Below are 23716 nucleotides of genomic sequence, written 5' to 3' on the forward strand. Positions count from 1 at the left end.
TGGTTTAGATAAAGGTCCTGGAAGCATTGGGTCATATTAACACGTTAAACCACAAGGACCCGACTTACATTGATCTCAGGACAAACTGCACATAGCGGACGTAATTATTAGGCATATTCACAGAGAAATACGGCGACAGTGTAGATTCGATCCATATTTTCCGCTGCTATGCTTTTCATACGATCTGGGACAAATATGTCTCTCCAGAAGTGGAGAGGCGAGTGGAAAAGACGCGCCGGATGGAGAAGTGCGAGTAAAGGAGAAGCAGAACGCACCAAACGTCAAGCAGAGATTGATGCAGTCGACAAGAGCGAGATGACATCAGTCACAGTTATAGGGCAGTCATCGTGCTGGTTGGAAAGTCAATGAGATATGGATCTAAGGCTGACGGTTTCATCCGTTGAACGCACATTGGGAATAGACGCTGTCATTTGAGGCAGGATGACCAAAGCATTCTTTTTTTTATCGTTGCTTAACTTTATTTATTGAGTTCCTAGGTTGAGCAACAGTGTAATAATCATACTTTGCGCACGGACGAGAGCCTTCCAGTGGAAGGATCCTGGACATTTAGCTTCCGGATAATGCTGTAGACGATATCTGACGTTCCCGTGCCGCATTGGAGATGTACTGTCTCAAGCGAAGCGACCAAGTACAGCCATGACAGCCGCACTTGTCCAGAGGGCCATGAAACACATGGACTTGACCCTAGTGCTCTCTTTCCGGATATCGTCGTTCAGGTTGAACTCGACTGCCAGAAGATTGACGTATCCCATGTATAGCAGGATCCCTGTGGAAATCGCATCAAAGACACCCTCGACCAAGATGGCCAAAGCGGAGGATGGATCATACGAGCTCCAGATCGCTACGCCAAGGGCCGCTCCAATAGGCGTTGTCAACGAGAAGACGATTGCCAGCCAGTAGTGGGTCTTTGTCCTTTCGAACTCCAAATCTGTAATCCTCGCGCCTAATGCAAAACCTAGAGAGAAGAGATGATATCCGATTAGGATCGGTTCAAACACCTGTACTTGCCGCTTTCAAATGGACCTTACCTTCGAAGAACTGGTGAAAGACCAATGCTGTCAGAAGGCCCATGAACTCAGCTTCCGAGGATACTCCAAGGGACACACCAATGATCACCGAATGAGCTGCAATACCGGCTTCAAGGATATAGGTTGAAATTCGTCGTTGCGAGTCATTCAGCAACTCTAAACCATGAGCGTGTGAGTGTCTGGTTTCCTGGAAATGATGATGATGGCGATCACTAATCTCAGTGTAGTCTTCTGCGAGAGGCGCGGACGTCGTGTCTCCAGCGCGGTTGTCCGCTTGAATGCTGCCATATGACTTGACACTTGTCCTGACGGGCGTACGTTGGATCAAAACTGCACTTGGAAGCACACACGTCGTACTCTGCGCCATTTCCGGCTCGAACGTAGAGCACCCGCTTTGAGTAGCCAAGTTGTCGTGATCCAGGACGCAGGGCGACGCTGAAGAGCATGATGATCTTCGACGCATGGGTTCGTCCAGTACAGTGAGCGTGTGTCCGGGATATAGAGCAGAAGCAGCGCCTGTAGGTTCAAGTCCATCCAGATCCAAACTGACCCGCTCATCTTCCGGTAGAGAAGTCCCCCAGTCAGCCGCGGTCTCATGGCACTGTTGATGATGGTCTATGGCCATAAACTCGATCCAGTGCATGAAGAGCGACGATGACAGGATGAGTAGTCCACCAAAGGCTGTGTAGTTTTCCGAAAAGATGGGTCCCAAGCATGGCGAGGATAGATTGGTGATGGCAGTCGGCATCATGTGAATGAAAGCAGTGGCGAGGATAATTCCAATACCAAACTGTTTTCCAAGAATCAAGAGCCTGGATGAGAAGCAGAGTCTCTGGAATCGGGAGGCGATCAAAGGCATGAACACACCGGCGGCACTGGCAGCGAGGATGATGAAAATTCCTACTATGTGGAGCGCTAGTCTGTAGTGCGTACGATCTTGCAAATCTTCGCGGAGCATACAGGAGAAAGATGGGTTGGTGTTCATTGTTACTTGGGACAAGGCCTGGAGTGCAGAGTCCAACAGAACATGGAACTGCTTTGCATGACAGTTTTCTGCTGCTTACCAGTGCCTGCGCTGCAGAGAGCTGTATCAGGGAGCGAATGCGACATTGTGTGCTGTTGTGCGAATGTGAATTGCGGATAGTGCATTGCTATTTTGACGAGGAGAGAGATAAAGAATATAAAAAAAAAGCAGGCAAAGGGAGGACAAAAGTATTTGTCACAACCAGTAGGGTACTCGCACGGGGATGTTTGACAGCATTTTGGTGGCACAGCAAAAGGGGTCTTATTCAGCAAGCAGGGTTGGTTGACATTGACCAGCCGTGATGTGGTCCAGAAGTGTACGCATATCCGCTAAGCTGTCCAACATACCATCCAGACACTTTACACCTGCCTGCACTGCTTCTGGTGGAGGAGTGTTTCGATGCAGCGGTAGATGGCGTTAAAGGGACCGAGAAGCAGGGGCGCGGGTGCTGAAATGAGAAAAGAAGAAATTCAAATAAAAGCAGTCGGTTCACGATGGCCGAGGTGTGGTGCGTGCGCCTTGGCCCGTTGTACATGTAAACGGAGGGTGGTATCGACTCGACGCTGAGAGCAAAGCAGTCTCTCGGCGAAGCAACTCATTGCATCACCCTTTTGATGAAGGTTGTTTGCAGGCCTCCTTCCGTTTTCCTCATTCCTTTGGCCCTTGGCCCATTCACCTCGACTGCGGTTCCTGTCCTTCTGTGCATTCACGTGCAGTGACTGCCCCTGAACCGCAGTTTTTTTTTCTTTTTTCCGTTCTTTGAGGCATCAGATCGCCATCACCCTCTTTTTCCTTCACTCCGCGCTTGTCCGCATCCTTCCACGCTTCCTCCCCACTCACCCTCTCTCTTTCTTTTCATCCTTCACCTCCCCCCTTTTCGTAATACCGTAATGTCTGCATTGTCTGCATCCAAGCAGAAGCGTCTCGCCGCCAAGGCCGCCAAGGAGGCTGCCAAAAAGTCATCAAGCGCCTCGTCGCCCGCCACCACAAATGGTCGCAACACTCCCGCCCCATCGGACGGACCCGAGGCTGACGATGCCGATGCTCTCATCCCCGGACTCAATGCCATGGATATCGCCAAGAAGAAGGGCGGTGACCGCAACTCAACCGGTGTCCTGACCTCTCAACCCCTCTCTCGCGATATCAAGATCGAGTCCTTTTCGCTGTCCTTTCATGGTCGCGAGTTGATCTCCAATACCGATATCGATTTCAACTTTGGTCGTCGTTATGGTCTTATCGGCGCTAATGGATCTGGAAAGTCGACTTTCCTAGAATGTCTGGCTGCTCGTGAAGTCCCTATCCCCGAGCACATTGATGTAAGTGGACAATGCTCTTGGGCTGCTTATTAATCCCTTTCTACTTGTCCTTTATTCTCTTTCGTTTGTGATATGTGGAGCCGAGAAGACACCTGGGTCAGACATTGATGCATATGTGGCTGAAACTTCGCTTGGGTTCTTGGCTCTTTTGGTTCCATTTGGTTTTTTTTGTTCCTTGTTTGGGATAGGCTTTTTTTTGTTGGTTTCCTGGGTCCGAACATTTGACATCATCGTCACACCACACTATTCTCTCCCGTTAGAACAAAAGGACCTGTTCTTATTTCCCACTATTGGCTGGGCTAACCAAGGGAGCTGGGATGAACCCTTCGCAACCTTTAACCCCCTGATTTTATTCCCTGCCTGTCTGCGCTCCTCTTTTCCATATCTCTTACATGGCCAACACATGCTTATCACCTTGCTTGTTTGTCTTTTTCTGGTTTTGTGTCAATCTCTGTAGATCTACTTATTGCAGGAGGAGGCCGCTCCTTCTGAACACAACGCTATTGAGGCTGTTGTGATTGAAGCCAAGCTGGAAGTTGAGCGTCTAGAGAAGCAGGTCGAGGACATGTTGGCAGAAGAGAATGGAGCCGAGAACCCGCTCTTAGACGATGTTTATGACCGTATTGAGCAACTAGATCCCCAAACTTTTGAGACTCGCGCTGCTACCCTTCTTCACGGTCTGGGTTTTTCCAAGAAAGATATGCTCAAGGCTACCAAGGACATGTCCGGAGGATGGCGTATGCGTGTTGCCCTGGCCAAGGCCCTGTTCGTTAAGCCCACCCTTCTTTTGTTGGATGAGCCCACTAACCACTTGGATCTCGAGGCCTGCGTGTGGCTGGAGGACTACCTTTCCAAGTACGATCGTATTCTCATCCTCATTTCGCACTCTCAGGATTTCCTGAACGGAGTCTGCACCAACATCATGAACCTGAACCACAAGCGAAAGCTCGTGTACTATGGTGGTAACTACGACACGTACGTCAAGACCCGCGCTGAATTGGAAGTCAACCAGATGAAGGCCTATGTCAAGCAACAAGAAGAAATTGCCCATATCAAAAAGTTCATTGCCTCGGCCGGTACCTACTCGAACTTGGTCAGACAGGCAAAGTCCAAGCAAAAGATCATTGACAAAATGGAGGCCGCCGGTTTAGTTGAGAAGGTAGATCCACCCATGCTCTTCAAGTTCAAGTTCTCGGACACGGACAAGTTGCCCCCTCCAGTGTTGGCCTTTGACGAGGTCGGCTTCGCATACTCTGGAGATATAAAGGATGCTCTGTACAGAGGCGTTAACCTCGGAATCGACATGGACTCGCGTGTTGCATTGGTCGGGCCCAACGGTGCTGGAAAATCGACCTTGCTCAAGCTGATGACGGGCGAGCTGAGCGCGACAGAGGGACGTATTCAACGTCACATGCAGCTCAAGCTTGGCAAATACAATCAGCACTCTGCGGACCAACTCGACATGGATCTCTCGCCTATTGACTACATGCGCAGGCGTTTCCCGGATATGCAGCAAGATACCGATTTCTGGCGTCAACAGATTGGTCGTTATGGACTTACAGGATCTCATCAGACTTCGCCCATCGGTCACTTGTCGCACGGTCTACAGACCCGCTTGGTCTTTGCCGAGTTGGCCTTGTCTCGTCCCCACATGCTCTTGTTGGACGAGCCTACCAATCACTTGGATATGGAGTCGATTGATTCGCTGGCAGAGGCTATTAAGAACTTTTCTGGAGGAGTCGTTTTGGTTTCTCACGACTTCCGACTGTTGAAGGAGGTCGCCGACACGATTATTGTGGTCGATAAGGGTGTCTCAGTCTTCGATGGCACCATCCTTGAGTACAAGAAGATCTTGCAGAAGAAGTCGCGCGAGGCCAGTGGACTCAACTAGTTGAATAACATCGACAGTAACAACAACTGAAAAACTAACAGAAAGACACAAAAACACCATAAAATCAACGGACAGCCTTGTTTCCCAGGTTTCAATACATATACACACTTGCATCCTCATAGACGTCGCGAGAACGCTTGCGTTTTAACAGATCGAATAAACTGTCATGTAACATTCATTGCTTTTATTGCGTTGGATTATGATTTAAACATACCAGTCCGCAAAGAAGTGGTCTTCGTCTAGATCCAGTGGTGGCTCATCTTCCCGTTGACGAACCCAGCCCATCTCAACAGGATCCACGGTATCATGATTGAAGTCCAGCACAGATGTGAACTTGTGGCTCGAACCAGCACTAGGGCCAGTTATGTATCGACCTGTCTGCGCAACCGAAGACCTCCAGGCCTGCAAGATTAAATCCATGAATTCTTGCGAGATCTCGCCGCAGCCAGAGACGCGTACCCGCTGGATCGACTGCCAACGCACGCCTTTGATGTTCTGGCCGGTCATGAGGGAGCACTCTCGAATATCTAGTATCTGCAAACCCCACAGATCCGCGATCACCTCCAATACTGGATCGCCCAACAGTCGTTGTCCTGAAATGTTGATAGTCTGGAGCCCATGACAGGTTTTGATGACTGGGATCAAATCCTCGTTCGTGAGAACAGGTGCAGGCCCTGACAGGAGCTGAATGAACGGGATCGAGAGCGAGGTCAGGTTCCTGCAGTAGGGAGCAATGCCCTCGCGAAGGACAACTCCCTGTAGTGGACGGCGGCCTTGAAGTACAGTGAGTCCGCGCAGTCGAGGTCCCAACGAGCTAAGCAGATAGATCCAGATCTGATTACTCCAGCACGAATCAAACACGCAAAGACTTTCCAGCAGAGGCAATGATATGATGGCCTTGAGCAATGGCCAATCTCGACTTGAGTAACCCAGAATAAGCACCCTAAGATCTTGCAGCCTTGAGATTAGGTTCAGCATACCAGGAAAGGTTGAGACACTGCAGTACATGGGCGAAGGCATGTCCAGCTCCTTGATCTGGGCGTCCTGAATGCCACGGACAATGGCTTCGAGTGTCGGCATCGAGGCAGTCTTCGTTAAAATCTCGGCCGCGCTTGATTCGATCTCCTGCGGCAATTGGATCGAAAGTGTCCGGAAGGGTGACACATACTGTAGGAGAGCTGTGATATGATCTGTCATGGCGGCCATGTCTGCTGTTGCTGCTGCTACGGACGGAGTAGTTGTCGAGTCCTCTGGTAAATCGTAATCTCTATCGTCCGCCAATAGTTCGGTTGCCTCAAGGAGATCAACCTCGACACGTTGGACCATTTCTGTCATGTCATAGTTCCTCCCCGTGACCTGTGCAGACGCGTACGAAGATGCCAGGAGGTGCAACAGTCGTCGACAGGATCGGTCAAGGGGGTCCGGTAGCACAATGGTTTGCCAGATAGTTGGCAGGGCAGCCAGACGCCAGGCCATACTGACCCTTGAACACGAAAGCAAGTCCGATGGCTGAGTGCGGTCGTAATACTGCTGAGCATTAGCCCTTGACGGGAGATGCGAAAAGATGGCGAGCAGGATATCATGCGGCACGTAAACAGCTGAACGTTTCTCCGGTATGGCGATGTCGGTCTCGATGTCTCCTGTGATCGAGGTCAACTCCTGAGTGCCGCTAGGTATACGCTTGATGGGGGCCTTTCTGGGCAGCAACTCGGGACGTGTCCTCCGCCACGACTGCTTGTACTTTGCTTGCGACCTTTTGAAGGAAACGTAGGGTTCTGAAAGGGGCTGTTGGTGAAAATGTTGACGGAGTTGGTTTTGCTGTTGCTGCTGTTGCGGTGGTGTCTCGAGTACTATTTCTGTTTCATCTGTATTATCCGCTCCATCAGTGGTCATTTCTCCGAACTCATGTATCAATGCTGCAAGGCCTGCCTCTGTCGCTGCTCCTGATGATGCAGAGATGGGTGAAGACGGGAAAGAGGGCGATGGCATAGGCCGAGAGTTAAGGTCCTCAAAGACCCAGGATGGCAATTGTTGGTCCCTTTCTTGAGTGCTGCTTGTCCCTGCGATGGCCAAATTATTGCAGCTGTTGAGTTGGTGCTGCTGTTCTTGTTGAGATGGACCCTTAGCGGCCTTGTGGTCCTTGAGCCATGTGGACAAGCGTAGGGCGAATTTTGAGGTGGGCCTGGTCTCGGTAGCGATGGTTTCTGTGGGTCGACCTTGCTGAATGCTGTGCATCGTTTGTTCGGTCTATCGAGCTGTTTGTGGTTGTTGGGTTGAGTGTAAGAACGCTTGCTTGCCTGTGTTGTTTGTGATCGCTTGAATAGCTTGGATGGCGATGTTGATGGATGTGAATGGAATGAGAGAATGATGAGTTGAAGAGACAAAGAGAAAGAATGTGATGGACACAATCTTTAAATTCTTTAAATTATTCCACACAGCCTTTTTCTTTTTTCTCTTCTCCTCTGCCCCTTCACTTTACTTTTCTCAAGCCCGGATGTCATGAAAACCACCACCGCCAATAACGATGTACCTGTCCGCATTGACTGCAGGGAGGACCCCACCAGGGACCCCGGCACTCTCAACAATCTCATGGCGTCCAGTGTCGCCGCTCTGTGCTCCCGTCTCTGCACCCACCCCCTCGACACCCTCAAGACCCGCGTCCAGGTCTCGAATGCCCACCTGCCCTTGCTTCCGACCTTCCTTAGCCTCCTCAGGAACGGAGGTCTTTACCGGGGACTGCCGATTGCATTGGCCCTGAGCGCCCCAGGATTGTCCGTCTACCTGACAGCTTACGACCTCTCCAAAGACTCCATCTCACGCCACTTCCCATATCTCAGCACAGACTCGGTTGTCAACCACATGGCTAGCGCCGTCATTGCAGAGGTATCCTCAGGACTATTCTGGACCCCAATGGAGGTTCTAAAATCGAAGCAGCAGGTCGAGAACGTGCCCACATCCATTTCTAAGGGTCCCAATTCAAAACCAGGTACATTTGCATCAACATCAGCATTATCGACGACATCTGTGTCTGTATCTCCTTTTTCGACAGCGGCCGTAACAAGTATCCCACCAAAAGTACCAGCAGCCGCATCTAAAAGACAAGCACCTGTTGGCACGATGGATCTGGCACGAAGGATTTATCGTCAAGAAGGGTTACTGGGCTTTTACCGCGGCTACTTCATCACTCTCGGTGTCTTTGTGTATGTATCCAAGTTCCCATAATATTTTATACTCTGTTGTACAAGAACACAAGCCTAATCTGAGGCATTATCTTTCACATCCCGATATTGCAGACCATACTCGATGATATACTTTGCGACATATGAGCAACTCAAGGACATGGCATGGCGACGGCGACACACAGCTATCCCTCTTAGCATCGCAAAGCAGCACGAAGAGACACCGCCCTTTCCCACAATTGTCGCGTGCGCAGCTGTCGCGGCCGGCATCGCAGGAGGGGTATCCAATATCGTCGATGTAGTCAAGACGCGCTGGCAGATATCAGTGCTCGCCACAACCGAAGAGAACGCGTCCGCCGGGAGGATCATCAGGCATATGCTGCGTCAGGGTGGTTTTACCAGCTTCACACGGGGCATGGGCGCACGCGTTCTATGGATGATCCCGAGTGTAACGATATCAATGTCGATGTTCGAATACCTCAAGGCAAACGGGTTTGTATAAATTGCAGACAAAAACAATCACCACGCACAATCTACTCGCTTATACCTCATGGACCTAGATTCTACTCATTCATATTCATTTATGCAAAATAAAAATCTATTCAATTCCTTCATTTCTTGGACTTTTTGGAGCTGGATTGTTCAGAGTCACCGGCCTTCCGTTTCGCATTCTTCTTGCTACTACTGCCCGTCTTCTCTTCCTTGACCTTATCCTTCTTCTCCTTCTTCTCCTTCTTGTCCTTCGTCTCTTTCTTTTTTCTCTCTTTCTTTTCTCTCGTTTCTTTCTTCTCTTTCTTTTCCTTGCTCTCCTTCTTACTCTTCCTGTCTTCATTGTTGTGCGACTGGAGTGCTGTTGATGTCTCCTCTGTGGTACTCTGAACAATAACATGCTCCTCGACCCTAGTCTCTATCGTAACCGGCATCACCGAGACCGTGGCCTTGACAAACCCAAGTCCACGAATGCCTGATCTGTTGAATCCCGATGACCCAACCCCGGCCGAGGTAGCAAACCCAAGTCCTCCGAATACTGGTCTAGCTGGCTCCTCCATGTCATTGGCGCCGCTACTGTTGAGGCTGTTTTGTTGCATGCGAGCAGCGAAAATGTCGGTCGAGGTTATCAATTCCTCGACATTAGGGGTCGACATGCCTGAGATCGAGGGAGATGCCGTCTCGGATTTAATTCCAAGGATTTCGTTGAGTCGCTCTACATTTTGAAGGGCCGCATGCTTGTTCCTGAGATATTTGTGCCGTGAACTATGCATTCAAAGGTCGTAAAAAAAGTAAGCCATGTTAGAACAGAATGATATGATTTCGCTTGTGCCGCTTAAACAAGCATATCGGGATTGACTTACGCCTTGCGACCGCTGATGGCGGCCATAATGTTGTTCTTCTCTTCGCTGTCCTCATCGCTGGAGCGCTTGCTCTTGCTCTTGCTCGATTTTTTCTCCCTCTTGTCTTTTTTCTCCTTTTTCTCCTTCTTGCTCTTCTTTTCCTTCTCCTCCTTCTTCGACTTTTTACTCGACTTCTTTTCGTCCGTCTCCACATCCGACTGATTGTCAGAACTACTATCGCTCTTGCTGTCGTTCTGTGCAGCGTCCTTCTCGACTCGCTCGTTCAGATCTGCAAGCAACTTGCTGAACGCATCCGTGTTGCCCAGCCAATTGTCGCTTGTCTTTTTGGTGGCGCCCACTCCGAGGTTGTTCTCCTTCAGCCGGACCTTGACATGCTCCTGAACACCGTCTTCCTTAGCTCCGAGACCCTTGCCGTGCGACCAGCCCATCTTTTCCATCATCTTGAGCCCGAACTTGTTGGTATCTGCAAGAGGAAGGAAATATGATACCAACTGATTCGTCAATACACATACATATATCAACTCCGTGAAGTTATAAGGAAGTAGCCAATAAAGTAGACGGACCATTGGCCCAGTGCAAGTTGCGTGGGTCAGGGGCAAGCCTCTGCTTCGCATGACGAACAGCTTTCAAGGACATGATGTGAAGATGGAAGTGGAGTCAAGTGGAGCTGAGTGGAGCTGAGCTACTTTTTTTTTTTTTTTTTGAAGAAAACAAACAAAATGTGGTCGAGACTGCGAATCGAACTTCACGTGAGTTGGCTACGAAGTTGACGCGAAAGTGATATAGGTATCCAACCGTCCTCATCCTTACCATCCTCGCCATCAGCAACGCTCAGGGTCGCCATTCAGTACCCAAAGATTCCTGGAAACAAACTCGACTTTTTGTGAACGCTTCAACGTCACCCCCTTGGTCCTCTGCAGCTCGGCACTATGTACCATCCACAATCAAACAGCACACTCGAGATTCCTTTAAAGGGGTCAGACAACGTTCTCGAGATCTCGCGCTCTAGCCTGCCCCCACCCTCGGAGCTCTTTGATATCCTCAAAGCAGAGGAAGCACCTCTCAGGAACTATATCCTCTTTGCGGTAAGTGCCAGATCGGAAGGAAGCAACAATATCAGAGACCTGGGGAATGTTGGTCTCTCACCTGGCCTGTTCCACGATATCCTCTTTCTAGCTTGAATATGCCCGGCAAAAGAATGCGGATTCTGCGATTAAGGTCTTGACCGATGGCCTGAATGGTAACCTTTATCCACAATGACCAACAGCGCATCCTGCATCGTGTTTAAATTTAGCGGCGCCCTATACTTAAACATTCTTTTCATTTTGCGGTCATAGTCGAATATGAGACCAACCCCAGGCCGCGGCTTCCGCTTCACAACCTTCTCGCATCTCTCAACATCCGCAAGGCCTATCAATCTGGAATTACTCCCCAGGAACGAAATGCATTTTGGTCCGAAGCAACGAAGCATCTGGGGGCGGCCGAAAAGATCAACCCAAAGGACGATACAACATGGATCAGCAAAGGTGCGAGATGGGAACACTCACTTTCGTTAACAAAGATAACAGGTGTGATCTGCTCAGGCTGACACTCTATGATTTTCTACCAAAACTTAGGCCTGCTCTTGCTCGCTCGCAACTCGCTGGATGACGCATATCGTCATTTCAAACAGGTCCTCGGAGAGAATAACAGGAGTATTCCAGCCCTGCTCGGAACTGCGCGCATTCTTTTCATTCGTGAAAATTATATCCAAGCTCTCGCATACTACCGCAATGTCTTAAAACTTCAGCCGGATTGCATTCCAAACCCACGAATCGGCATGGGACTGTGTTTCTACAAGCTGGGGATGGTCGAGGCTGCACAGCAGGCGTTCGAGCGTTGTGTCGAGATGAACGGGCAGGATGCTACAGCGCATGTACTGCTGGCGATCCTTCAGTTCAACAAATGCAAGGAGTCAGATATTTCAGAGGAGGAAATCAAACAAATATACAAAACTGGATTCCTGCACTTAAAGAACGCATATGGAGCCGACAAGAAGAACCCTGTCGTGGGCCTTTATATGGGCAAGCATTTCGCAGTTACCCAGGATTTGGAGAAGGCTATGGCATTCGCCACCAAGGCATCGAACGCAAACGGCCTGAAGAACGTGCAGTCCGAGGGACTTTATATCATGGGCAGGATCCATCATCAACAGGAGCGGTATGTTGAAGCCCTCGCATGTTACGGAAAGGCTGTCAGCTTCAACCCCGATAATCTATTGGCTCAGTTCGGACTCGGTCAGACGCTTCTCTTCAAGCAAGACATTGCTGGCGCGATCTCTGCGTTCGAGAGGATTCTCAGCAAGGAGCCAAAGTGCGTCGAAGCTATTGCTGTAAGTTTTAAAGTAAATTACGAGTTTGCTATATCACGCAAGGCGGAGAAAATGAGTGTTCTATTAACTATCTTCAACACTTTCTTGCTACCCCTATAGATTCTAGGATCGATCTACTCGCGTTCAGCAGCATCAAAAAGCAAAGCTCTTGAGTTCTTTGATAAGGCCACCAATATCATTCACGAAAGGAACACGCTCTCAGTCCAGGATCCACTCATGTTCACAGAAATGGCTCAACTGTTGGAGCAGACAGATATCGCCAAAACTACTAAGGCATACATGTTCGCTCTCGGAATTTGCGGACAAAAAGTCGAGAGAGGTGAATCTGTGGAGTACATGCCTGAGCTTTTGAACAACGTCGCTGCAATCAGCCACATGGATGGTCGACTCGATGCTGCGGAGGGGAGCTACAACAAGGCATTAGATATCTGTGCAAGCAAGGAGGACGATGCCGACATGGCCACAGAAGCAACCATCACCACCATTCGATATAACCTAGCCCGTCTGTATGAGGAACGGAACGAAATCAAGCGCGCAGAAGAGATTTACAAGGACATTGCCAGCAAGTATCACGGATATGCTGATGCTCACTTGCGTCTCGGAGTCATCGAGCAATCCCGCGGCAATTTTGATCAGGCAGCTGAGTTATATAAGGACGTTTTCGGCATGATCGATAACAAGAATGTCGATGCATGGACTCTGATGGGTATGTTGCAGCAGAAGCAGAACCAGATCAGGAACTCGCGAAAAACATTAGAGAGGATCGTTAAGGAAATCAACCGCCACGATGTGTATACCCTCTTGGCCCTCGGAAACAACCATCTTAACGTCGCTCGTGAAGAGAAAGACAACATGGCCATGGTAGGTTATCATACACAGGTCCTTTTGAGAGCACTACAAGCGGCCGCAGACTACTAATATTTCTGATGGTGACTTTTTATTTTTATTTTTTTTGCTGATAGAAACAAGAGTTCTACAAGAAGGCCTTCGAGTTTTTTGACAAGGTGCTGAAGATTGACGCCTACAACGCCTATGCTGCCAATGGTATCGCTATTTCACTGGCTGTTCATGGCCATCATACGGAAGCAAGAGAGATGTTCTTGCAGATTCGCGAAGCTGCCTCTGCTATCCCTACAATCTGGCTTAACTTGGCCTTAGTTTCGGCGGATATGGGCCAATATAGAAATGCCGTGCTTCTGGTGAGCAATACACTTATTGGCGGTCAGGCTGCCGACGACATCCTCAACGTGACACTTATGAAATTCTATTTTACTTGTATTTGATAGTATGCGGCTGTTTCCAAAAAGTTTTTCAACAACGAAGACGAGAATGTCATACTGTCGATGGCAAAGGCACAGTACTGTTTGGCCAAGCAGGAAAAGAGTCCTGAAAAGATGCTTCAGGCCTTATCAATGGCACAGAAGGCGTTCCGTCTGAACCCAAGTGACAAGACGGCTCTTTACGATATTGCTCTTATCCAACAATCCTATGCCCAGCTTGTATCGGATCGCTCAGCAGACCAGCGTACAGTCGACGACATCAATCATGCTATGATCGGCTTAGGCGCAGCCAAAGGGTAAGTGCTAGTTGCCGATTTGTTATCGGTTCCTTTGTTGGTTGAAATGCATGGCTTCTGACAGATCTCTCTGTCATTAATTCAATCTTACAGGATTTTGAAGTCATTGATTACGGTTCCTACAAAGGAGCACGTCTACTACGAACGCGAAATTGCCGCCCAACGCGAGAAACATGGAGATTCACTGCTAAACATTCTTCAGAGAAAACTGAAGGATCAAGAAGTATTCGAGGCAGAGAAGCAAAAGGCCTTAGACGAGACTCGCAAGAAGCGCGAGGCTGAGAAGGCTAGGAAGGACGAAGAAGAGCGGATACAGCGCGAGAAGCAAGTACAGGAAGAGCGTGAAATTTTGGAGAGTCGTCGTGCTCTGGATGAGGGTGCAAAGGAGACACAGCGCGAGCTGGATGAGATGAACAGGGAGCGTGCAGAGCGCAAGCGGATGGTGGTGAGTGATGATGAAGTAAGCGACGGTGATCTGGACGGAGGCGTTGAGCGCGAGTCCAAGCGGCAGAAAAAGGAACGCAAGCCCAAGGAGCCGAAAGAACCAAGGGAGCCAAAAGAAGCAAAGGAACTAAAGAAGGGCAAGCTGCGCAAGAAATCGGAGGTTGAGGGGCGAGCAAGGAGCAAGAGCACAGACAGGGATGAGGACGACTTGCGTGATGATCCGACATCGCACAAGGTCTCCTCCAAGAAGTAGTAAGTAGCATGGCTGGCCGATTGATTAGGAACCCATTGAGTGTTGGATAGCCGTTATTTTTATTGTTATCGGGACCGTATTAACGCTTTTTTTTTTGTCCCTTCAACTTCTTTAGCAAATCGAAAGAGATCATTGACTCGGACGAGGACGAGATGTCAGACTAAGGGACAGACCTTTATTGACAAGGGTGATGTGACCAGGAGCTGTTCACATAAGAGCCCGAAGAGAAGTGTAGCTGCTGAAAAGTCTTTGTGCCGAAATAAAACAAGACAAAGCGATACACAAATGTGTAATGTACATTCATGTCTGCTTTCTTTTGCGTGTCCAATCTGCCATCCCTTTCTTTCTTTCTTCCTGTACCTCCCAGAATGTGTTGGCACTGCAACATTGGCGATCACTCTCAGCTATGGCTTATGGAGTGAAAGCAGTCTCCGCTCGTTTTCTTTCTGCCTATTCTCCCGCGCTAAACTTCAGTAACCATAATACAGCTCCCTCTCTCTCTCCCTCTCTCTCGCTTTCGGTATCCCCTTTATCCATTTCGATATCCTCCACACATCCGAAGGTCCAACGCCCATACTACATGTCTTCGGTTAAGAAGAGCAAATCCCGTGCCATGCCTGCACTCCCAACAACTCCAGCGCCCTGTCTGGCACACTCACTACAGAACGAAGACTGGCCAGCAGAAGCACAAAAGGTCAAGGACGAGCAAATCCAGGCGTTCTACCGCGAGTATGCCAAGGTAAAAGCATCCAACAACCTTCTCTTGCTCGGACTCCAACACTTCCCATCCACGCTCGACAACAAGGAGGCAGAAGGCCATGGACATATATTCGGCAGCATCTTGGAACAGGGACGTTTACGGGATGGAAAGGTGACAGAAATGGTGGCCAACAACGCCAATCACAATCGCAGGATAGGAATGGTATTTGGAACTTTTATGAGCATCGACAACACAAGGACGGCACCGATCCATTCCTTAGCAAGATCACAGAATGAACATCCTTCCACCCTACTGACCCGAGGCCCCTTTTTGTTTCCATCGCTGTTGATTTGAATCTTAGACGGCTCCCGAAAAAGGAAGCCCTATTGAACCAGACGATCATATTCGGGTAATGCAGCAAAGATCATCAGCTTCATTCGATTCGCAGGAGCAGTTATTATTCAGTTGCGCTCATAGGCGATGGTGATGGCAGTGGAACTTGACCCTTTTTTTTTGTGATCGCTCCTCGTCCCCTATGCCATTTCACGTTGTCTTATTGTATTTACATTTTTTCGTGTTTTATAGAGAATCACCACTGCTCTTACCCAATACACGACTCGAGGGCTGCCGGGAGGGAAGGCTCTGCCTGAGGAGTTTTTGCGCCAACGCTCTGAGCATATCCTCCACCCTTCACCTGAAGAGCTCATGGAGTTGTATGCGACATTGATTCGTGATAATCTAGGTAATGGGATCAATGCCGTAGTGGACTTGCGCGTAAAGCCATTATTCGGGCATACAACTGGCACGCTGTCGGGGGAAACCATGGCGTTTCGATTGAGGTACTAATGGAAAAGCCGCCTTGCGCTCTGACCTAACTTACCCCTGAAATTAATAGAACTAAACCCCAAGATGAGAGAGGTGCTTACCGATCAAGCCTTTGCAGCCTCAACGTTACTTCATGGCGATCATCTCGACCAGCACTTTCGTCAGCATCAACAACATGCGGCTTCTCAGCAGCGGGCACCTTGTGGATGTGGTGTTGACCATGGCGACGAAACTCTCGACTTCCCGGAGGACAGTTATGAGGATGAGCCAGACGAGGAAGATGAGGATGATGAGGATGATGGAGAAGACGAAGACGATGATGATGAAGATAGCATGGATGACGAGGAATATGACGACGATGAGGAACACGATGTCGGTGATGGCTATGCACACCATTACGAGGAGAGCAATGTCAAGATGATGGTCTATGAGGAGGAAAAGCTAAAGCTCGAGACTGTCCGCCGGGTTCGCGAAGAGGAACGGCGACTCAAGGAGGAATTTCGTAAAAAGAAGATTTCGGAAAGGCTAAAGCAGAAGCAGGAAAAAGGTACGCGACTTGATTCTCGCCTGCCCCTGGACAATATGCCATGCAGCAATCCGTTGGAAGATACTCGATCTAATCGATTTTCTGGAATATCTATGTGCTGGTGTTTCTTTATCCTTAGAACGCATTCTTTTATTGCAGCGCCTGCGTCTTGAAGACGAGGAACGTCGTAAGCGCGAGGCACAGGAAAAGCAGAGGAGAGAAAGACTTGAGGAGGAGATGCGCAAGAAGCGGGAGGCTGGTATGTCGTTTATCGGCCTTACTACTGGAAATACCTGTGTGAACCTTTGAATCGTCGCCGAAACTGACGTCTTCATGCTTGCTACCCCATTTAATTATCGATAGCGGAGGCTGATCAGAACGCCAGGTCGTTTTTATTCCAGTGCACATCACGATCGCAGATTGAGACAGTCAAGCAGATCGTTGGCTCAACACCTGACGATTCCTGCTCGCTAACGGGTGTGCCGCGGTTCGCAACAACTGCTGCAACGCGTCTTTTTGGTTGGGAATTTGTAACGATGGTAGAAGGCGTCGGTGAGGTTAGTGAGGAAAAGGGCATCCAGGAAACTCTATTACATGTAGCAGTTCGAGTAGGGTGTGTCGATTTGGCTGTGTTCTTTATCGACAAAGGTATGCGCATCTGCATTTTCATAATTTTTATTTATTTTTTGTCGTCAGAGGAAAGCTTCTAGCGTATATTCATATTCTCACACTTTTTTGCCGATCATGTATTAGGCGCGCCCTTGGACGCCTTCGATAAGGATGGATTAACTCCACTTCACACAGCCGCCAAGCATGTTGCTCCTTTTGAGATTTGCAAGTTGCTGGTGGAGAGGACGGTGCACCATATTGACAGGACATGCATTATTGCTGGCAGGACAGTACTTCATTACGCGGCTCAAAATGGATATGCAGATCTGGTGTCGCTTTTGTTGCAGCACCATGCAAGAATCAACCCCCTGGATCACAAGGGCAATACACCAGAATCGCTTGCAAAGGCCGGACTGGAAAGCGCCCTGTCCGAAAAACCGACAAAGACTAACACGAAACAAGCCAACACCGCAAAGGCGCAAAAGTATCGCAGCACAATGCAGCACCTTCAAAAAGCAATGGCGGCTGTCAAGGAGGCACAGAATCGGAAAGATGCGCAATTGGAAGAGCAACGGCGCAAGGACGAGGCTTTGGCCCTCGAGGAGGCGGAGAAGGACAACGCTGCGCGAAGGAAGCAGGAAGAGAAACTGGAGGCAGATCTCAGGAGACGGTTGGAAGAAGAAAAGGAACTCGAGCGTCTCAAAGCCATGGCGTCGGACCCGAACGGAAATAGCAATAACAGCAACAAGAAGAAGAAGAAAAAGAAAGGAGGAAAGAGTGGCAACGACTTGCCGGCAGCTACAAAGGAAATCCCAACGTCAGTATCTTCCGCCCACAAAACGGATTCATTCTCAGAAACGGCCACATTCTCCCCCGCCATTTCCTCGGTCAATGTGAAGGTTACGCAGAACTTAACAACAGCAAACTCATCCTCAAGCGCTGCAGTTCCCAAGCTCTCTCCAGCAGCACCCTCAGAAGGAACCAGTAAGACACCGGCCCTTACGTCAGTGGCACTATCAACACCCTTACCAGCAACGACCAGTCTACAGCCTGCACCAGCCCGCATTCCTAAGCCTAAAACGAGCTATCGCCCCTCACAGCTCGTGGTGACGCGGATGACGGACATGGGCTTCCCATTGCGAGAGTCCAGAAAGGCACTGATTCAAACGGAAGGACGTGTAGAGGATGCGATCGATCTGCTGACGAGCGGGGCTCAGCTGGCCGACGATTCGGAGGATGAGGCGGAGCAAGCCGCAGAGAAAGCAAAGGCGAAAGCGAAGGCAAATGCTAGTCTTGCAGCGAAGATTCCTCAGGTGAAAGCACAGGAGACTTACATGAACGGCCACAGCAACAGTAGCGCTGTACGAGCATCGCAGCAACCAGCCTCCAGTCCGACACTGAACCACCCAACGCACGCTACCTCTCAACAGCAGCAAGCGCATCACCGTACAGTCCTAGGAATGCAGCAGGTATCACCACGGCCCATGAACCACCCCGTACAGATCTTGCAGAGGACGCATGCGATGGCGCCCCACGTTCAGCCCCGTTCAGTCCCCACACAAGTCCTCCAGCGACCGCCGCCCCATGTTCAGCATGCTCAACCGCAGATGGCGCCACAGAACCCGAACATTCGAAAGTCATTTTCGAATCAGAGCGTGCCCGCGATGTCAAGTCCGGTACCGCATCCGGCCACAACAATTGCCAGCTTTATTGCCCCACGGACAGCCCAACCAATGCCACCAACGCGTGCTCCATATTCATACGGTCCAGCCTCGTCAGGAGTCCACAGCTCCAAGCCTATCGTCTCACCCCCGATCAGTGCTGGCCAACTGAGCCACAGCTCTTTTCCCAGAAGCCCTGGCTCTACATCGGCAGCTGTACTGGATCGTAATGCACCTGTAAGGGGATCGACTGGTGATATTGGAACGATCGGAATGACACGCAAGTTTGGAAGCATGGACGTATCTGATCATCAAGGTTTTGGCTCGGGATCCAGCTTCTCTGGTTTTGCAGCCGCAACATCAACATGGGACGTAAGCATGAGTAACAAATCTATGACGCCGACTTCGCTTGAACTCCCTGCGCCGATCAACAACGAATATCAACCATCTTCTATGGGGCATAACCTCTGGGCGACTCCTGGATTGTCAATACCTGGCCCATCGTTGCTTCAGCCTGTTAGCGATAACAGTGTAGGCTCTTCCTTTGGGTCACCGTTCCTAACCAGCTTACCAGCAAATCCTCACCAGCAGCACCAGCACCCACATCAACAGCACTCTCATCAGCAACATCCTCGTTCATCAAACGTCGAATCCTCCTTGGATGGGCTTCAGGGCTATAGCGAGAGCGATCTGGACATAGTCAATGCAGGCGGCGAAATGATCAAGGATGTTTTGGCGATGACGGGCGCAATCGACTCGGAAGAGTTTGCAAAGTTTGAAGCAGAGTATTCCCTTCTGGGCACTGGACTATCCAGCACAGGACCATCGAAGGCCATAGGTGGGGGAAGAAGCAACAGTAATGGTAACGTTAATAGCAGCGGCCAGCCTATGGCTAACTTGTGGGCTGGAAGTAGCAACAGCCATGGAGGTAGCAACGATGGAAGCCACGGGCTGCCCTCGCCCATTGGCACAGTGAATGGACATGCTCTCTCTTCGTCACGCCGAGGTTTTGACTCTGGATTTGACAGTAATGGCTCCAATGGTACGTATAAAGGGCTGTGCGCAATAAATGAAGTGAGAAATATCGTGCAGTCTATCGTTTATATTCTGATATTATTACATTATATTATATTATTGACGCGGTTTCCCTTTTTTTTTTTTGCATAGGTTTGCTATCGGATTCCAAAGGAAGCGTCTCAGAATATAGTCAATGGAATTCTGGGTTCGCTTTGGAACAAGCCATGTACCCTTCATCGCGACAGCAACGGCAGCGGCAAGTGGGCTCGTCTGCGTTCGTGGACAGCTTCTTTGGATCGGACGCTAGGATCCCTACATCGCCCTACAGTCAACATTTGCAAAGTCATCAACAGCAACAGCAGCAGCAACACAGTCAGCCACTTCCGCCATTCGAGTACTCAAATTTCGGAGGATTGGGTGGGCACAGTAATACTAGTCCGGGTGAATCATTGACGTCCCCAACAGCATCCGCATTTGGGGCTATTGGCGCGATTGGAAGTAGTCGACACCAGCATCAGTCTGTAGGGTCTAGTTCTGCACCCATGCCAGGCGGCAGTAGCGGTGACCGGAATAATTCAAAGCAGCATTAAAGACAATTGTTGCGTTAACATTGAACACGATTCGCTGCGGATTATTAATTTAATAGTGATGTTGTACAGAAATACATATTACGCGAAGAGAGACAGGGGAGTGATAATAACTGAAGTGGCAGTAAGGGGCGATGATTGATAGTGCTTTACGGATTCTGTTGACGATCCCTCTTTTGTGCCTCCTTAAGCTCCTGTCTGCTATTGCAGGTGCGTCGATCGATCTTGATCTCAGAGTGTTCGTACGGTTTGGCGAAGTAAAACTCCTTGGGCTGTGACGAAGACGAAGGTGACGCTGACGATGGCGAAGAGGAAGGAGAAGGAGACGCTGGGGACGACGACGACGACGATGGAGCCAGGGACTGAGGCGCAGGCTTTGAGACACGAGGTTTGTGAAATGGTTTTGCTGCGGTTGTGGTACCTGGGCAGGCAATCGATTGGGAAGGGGTCATACATGAAATTGATACTGTAGAGGACGACACAATGGAGGAGATTGACAAAGACGAAGCTGAAAGCGACAAACCCGACATGTCAAATGAAGTAGGAGGAAACAACAATGGTGGGATCGGCGCGCTTCCGGATCCTTGGACGCTGTTACCAAGGCCCTGGATGTCGGTAGACAAAGCCGCCAACGTTGTTGTTGCTCCTGGTACTGGTTGGCTCGTTGTCAAGGAGGAAGGTGACGGCGATGACGAAGGGGTCACTGCTGGGAAGAAGGGCGGATCATTCGTCCGGAGAGATCTGTTAGCATGGTTGATACTCGCCATGCGACCACTAGATCGTCCCGAAGACGATCGTCCCAGGGAACTTGAGGCTGATCTTCCCACAGAGGACTGACCATCGACGCTGAGCAAGGGGTCGAATCTGGGCCTTAGTGCGGATGTCGAGGTTTGACGTCGAATTGACGGCTGGGATGTACGCCGCGCGTGGCCAAACCAGTGGGTCACGCTATTGTTAAAGTTGTTGACGTTGCTGGTATAGTTAACATTATTGATATCGCTGTCGCAATCGGACGCGAACAACGCTCTCCCTGCATCTTCGTCCACAGCGAATCCCTCAGGAGACCCATTCATGTTTAACAGGTGAAGTCCACCGCCATCTCCTCCTTTGACATCCATCGACCCTCCCATACCCCCCGTCATAGAACTGTCCGCCTGCAGGCCGCCAGTGAGTAGAGACAGTTGAACAGATCCCCCATTGCGCGCCGAGGAATATCCTCCTACACCTTCGCCTGCACCAGGGGTCAGTAACCCCGCACTGGTGTTCAAGAACGACATAGGGTCTGACGTGTAATCGGGCATGGAGGACGTGCCACCGATAACGCCCTGAGCAACACAGAGCCCCGAGACCCTGTTGTCCGGCACAAACCCGCCGTTACTGGACACTAAATGTGCTGTCCAATCGGAGGGGGGCATACCCAAAGATGGGTCCCATGAATGGGATGAAGGCTGAGGCAAGGCATAGAAAAGATCCATCTCGGTCGCACAAATGGTTTGCATTGCCTGCAGTTGCAGATGTGGATGTGAATGTGCATCCGGTGGTGGTTGTAGCTGGAGTGGATAAACAAATGCTCCAGTGGGCATGGGCGAAGAAGGCGAAGGAAATCTGTGCGGGTCATTTGGATCAGGAGTAGAGTCAGAGGAGCTGAATCTGGAGTGGGAGGCAATCGAGTCCAAAAATGTATCCGTGGAGTCAAAAGACTGATGGAGTGTGCCTGGACCCTGAAGGAACCCTCTTGAGTGCTTGTAATTGTTGTTCAGGGTAAGCCGATCGAGCTCGGACGAGTCGTCCTGTGTGAAAGATAAGATAACACTGGCCTCGTTGTTGCTGGAGGTAAAATCCTTGGGGAAGTCATCCAGCTCGATTTCAAAGACCATTGGGGAAGGCAGAGCCTGCTGATTATCGTTCTTGATGGAGGGCAGCATTTGGCTGAAGCAGTTGTTGATGTTGTTGATGATGTTGTTATTGTTGTTGTTGTTGTTGTTGATGTTATTAAACATAATGGGGTTGTTTGAAAAGTAAAATGTGTACGGGAGTATGTGAGTGTATGTGTCCGTGGATGGAGGGTGCTATGTGTTCTGTGTAGCGTTTATGTGGGTATGGGATGTAGGGCAAATGTATTGGTATTAGAACAAGGTGAGAAACAGGCGAAGTATAGACAAGAGAAAAGGAAACAAGCAACGGCAATTGGGCCTGATACTTTAGCGTAGGTAAGGGGATCAAAGATCCAGTGGAATCTGGTGAAGGTAGAGGGTAACAATGGTGGGCAAAAAGAGGGAGAGAGGAGGAGAGGAGGAGAGGAAGAAGAGCGGTGTAATGGGATTGAGACAAAGAGATGGCGATAAGTAGAGAAGGAGGGAGGCCTTTATATAAGGGGACAGGTGTGCGGCATGTGTAGTGTATATCAAATATGAAGGTGTCGCCCATGGTGGTCTAAACCCATTTCAGGGCATTCGGGGACAGGATGAGAGTCGATAGCTGCCGTCGAGTACTTCGCCGGCACTTTTGCCTCAACACGCAGCGCGTTTAAGACCCGTGTAATCTATGCGTCTATATTTTGATTGAACATTGATAGACAACCACCATATGTGCATGCAGGCAGACAACCACAACCAGGCACCTATCGTGTGGACCCCCCTGACTCCCCGCTCCTCTTTTCTACATTCCGATTACCAAACCCTTTAGTCCACCATTTCTCCATTAGGGCTGGTTCTCGATATATAGTAATATCTATCATCGTCTCAAGCCAGGCCCCTCTATGTAATTAATGAAATTGCATCTTTTCTGTGTACTTCATTCGTCGTCATTCAAACCTAAATCTATCGGATATCGGATCGTCTCTCCCCATGGCAGCATTCAAAGCACTGAGGGTAAAATAGCGGACGCCAACTCAACGCCTGGTACGTGCCCCTTATATCAAACTGTTGATTCAGTCCTATACTGCGACAGGAGAGCTTCTTTTTGACCAAAAATAAAGAAAGGAAGAAGGAAAGTACAAAAGAGAGTGAAAGAAAAATGCTGGTCTTCCGAGGGTTGTCCAAACATCTGCCAAAATAGTCGATCGATTTTCAAAAGGGATGGTTAGCGCTAAAATGGATCTTATGGACCGAACACTTACGAGGTCGAAGTGCAAGGAACCCCAATGATCTATTCATGGTAATGGAGCTCCTCGCCATCAACACTGGCAAAGATCACTGCAAGACCCTGCAATAACCATATATAGGCTGAGAGATCCTTTTTGAGAACCTTGTATTGATATCTTTAAGACACAGCCAATAATGGATGAGCTTCGGGACGTTAGTGCCATTATGATGGTTGAGCCATATGCCACTAGCC

The 23716-nt window shown here is 49.6% G+C and overlaps 10 protein-coding genes across 10 annotated transcripts; 5 read left to right on the forward strand and 5 right to left on the reverse strand.

Annotated features, from left to right (window-relative positions):
• Positions 1 to 465: 465 nt before the first annotated feature.
• Positions 466 to 2227, reverse strand: BC939DRAFT_424583 (Zinc/iron permease). The gene is made up of 3 exons (XM_051553141.1): positions 2114 to 2227; positions 1050 to 1994; positions 466 to 976 (listed from the first exon to the last, which is right to left on the reverse strand). Exons 1-3 carry the CDS (start codon positions 2196 to 2198, stop codon positions 633 to 635), a joined length of 1374 nt encoding a protein of 457 aa, XP_051411582.1. The 5' UTR covers positions 2199 to 2227; the 3' UTR covers positions 466 to 632.
• Positions 2228 to 2277: 50 nt separating this feature from the next.
• BC939DRAFT_181239 (uncharacterized protein) lies at positions 2278 to 2786 on the reverse strand. Its single transcript, XM_051550448.1, has one exon. It carries the CDS (start codon positions 2606 to 2608, stop codon positions 2339 to 2341), a length of 270 nt encoding a protein of 89 aa, XP_051411583.1. The 5' UTR covers positions 2609 to 2786; the 3' UTR covers positions 2278 to 2338.
• On the forward strand, positions 2787 to 3845 carry BC939DRAFT_181265 (uncharacterized protein). The gene is made up of 2 exons (XM_051550449.1): positions 2787 to 3389; positions 3650 to 3845. The coding sequence occupies exons 1-2, from the start codon at positions 2964 to 2966 to the stop codon at positions 3734 to 3736; spliced, it is 513 nt and encodes a 170-aa protein (XP_051411584.1). The 5' UTR covers positions 2787 to 2963; the 3' UTR covers positions 3737 to 3845.
• A 1-nt stretch (position 3846) lies between these two features.
• On the forward strand, positions 3847 to 5458 carry BC939DRAFT_453759 (P-loop containing nucleoside triphosphate hydrolase protein). The gene has a single exon (XM_051555969.1). It carries the CDS (start codon positions 4090 to 4092, stop codon positions 5278 to 5280), a length of 1191 nt encoding a protein of 396 aa, XP_051411585.1. The 5' UTR covers positions 3847 to 4089; the 3' UTR covers positions 5281 to 5458.
• BC939DRAFT_453760 (uncharacterized protein) lies at positions 5449 to 7658 on the reverse strand. Its single transcript, XM_051555970.1, has one exon. It carries the CDS (start codon positions 7513 to 7515, stop codon positions 5485 to 5487), a length of 2031 nt encoding a protein of 676 aa, XP_051411586.1. The 5' UTR covers positions 7516 to 7658; the 3' UTR covers positions 5449 to 5484.
• Positions 7659 to 7747: 89 nt separating this feature from the next.
• BC939DRAFT_453762 (mitochondrial carrier domain-containing protein) lies at positions 7748 to 9047 on the forward strand. The gene is made up of 2 exons (XM_051555971.1): positions 7748 to 8480; positions 8574 to 9047. Exons 1-2 carry the CDS (start codon positions 7780 to 7782, stop codon positions 8959 to 8961), a joined length of 1089 nt encoding a protein of 362 aa, XP_051411587.1. The 5' UTR covers positions 7748 to 7779; the 3' UTR covers positions 8962 to 9047.
• BC939DRAFT_493576 (uncharacterized protein) lies at positions 9048 to 10397 on the reverse strand. Its single transcript, XM_051559567.1, has 2 exons — positions 9812 to 10397; positions 9048 to 9713 (listed from the first exon to the last, which is right to left on the reverse strand). Exons 1-2 carry the CDS (start codon positions 10375 to 10377, stop codon positions 9071 to 9073), a joined length of 1209 nt encoding a protein of 402 aa, XP_051411588.1. The 5' UTR covers positions 10378 to 10397; the 3' UTR covers positions 9048 to 9070.
• Positions 10398 to 10740: 343 nt separating this feature from the next.
• Positions 10741 to 14619, forward strand: BC939DRAFT_503820 (uncharacterized protein; the record flags this gene model as incomplete). The annotated part of the gene is made up of 9 exons (XM_051560444.1): positions 10741 to 10896; positions 10988 to 11051; positions 11149 to 11337; positions 11428 to 12182; positions 12282 to 13043; positions 13145 to 13381; positions 13469 to 13758; positions 13852 to 14454; positions 14571 to 14619. 9 exons carry the CDS (start codon positions 10741 to 10743, stop codon positions 14617 to 14619), a joined length of 3105 nt encoding a protein of 1034 aa, XP_051411589.1.
• Positions 14620 to 14779: 160 nt separating this feature from the next.
• On the forward strand, positions 14780 to 20464 carry BC939DRAFT_453767 (uncharacterized protein). Its single transcript, XM_051555972.1, has 8 exons — positions 14780 to 15194; positions 15517 to 15564; positions 15741 to 15897; positions 16051 to 16527; positions 16646 to 16765; positions 16870 to 17154; positions 17260 to 19818; positions 19944 to 20464. Exons 1-8 carry the CDS (start codon positions 14862 to 14864, stop codon positions 20381 to 20383), a joined length of 4419 nt encoding a protein of 1472 aa, XP_051411590.1. The 5' UTR covers positions 14780 to 14861; the 3' UTR covers positions 20384 to 20464.
• Positions 20465 to 22405, reverse strand: BC939DRAFT_453769 (uncharacterized protein). The gene has a single exon (XM_051555973.1). The coding sequence runs from the start codon at positions 22378 to 22380 to the stop codon at positions 20530 to 20532; it is 1851 nt and encodes a 616-aa protein (XP_051411591.1). The 5' UTR covers positions 22381 to 22405; the 3' UTR covers positions 20465 to 20529.
• Positions 22406 to 23716: the final 1311 nt, after the last annotated feature.

The sequence above is a fragment of the Gamsiella multidivaricata genome (assembly GCF_025024155.1).
Source record: "Gamsiella multidivaricata strain RSA 2152 chromosome Unknown BC939scaffold_38, whole genome shotgun sequence".
NCBI lineage: Eukaryota > Fungi > Mortierellomycota > Mortierellomycetes > Mortierellales > Mortierellaceae > Gamsiella > Gamsiella multidivaricata.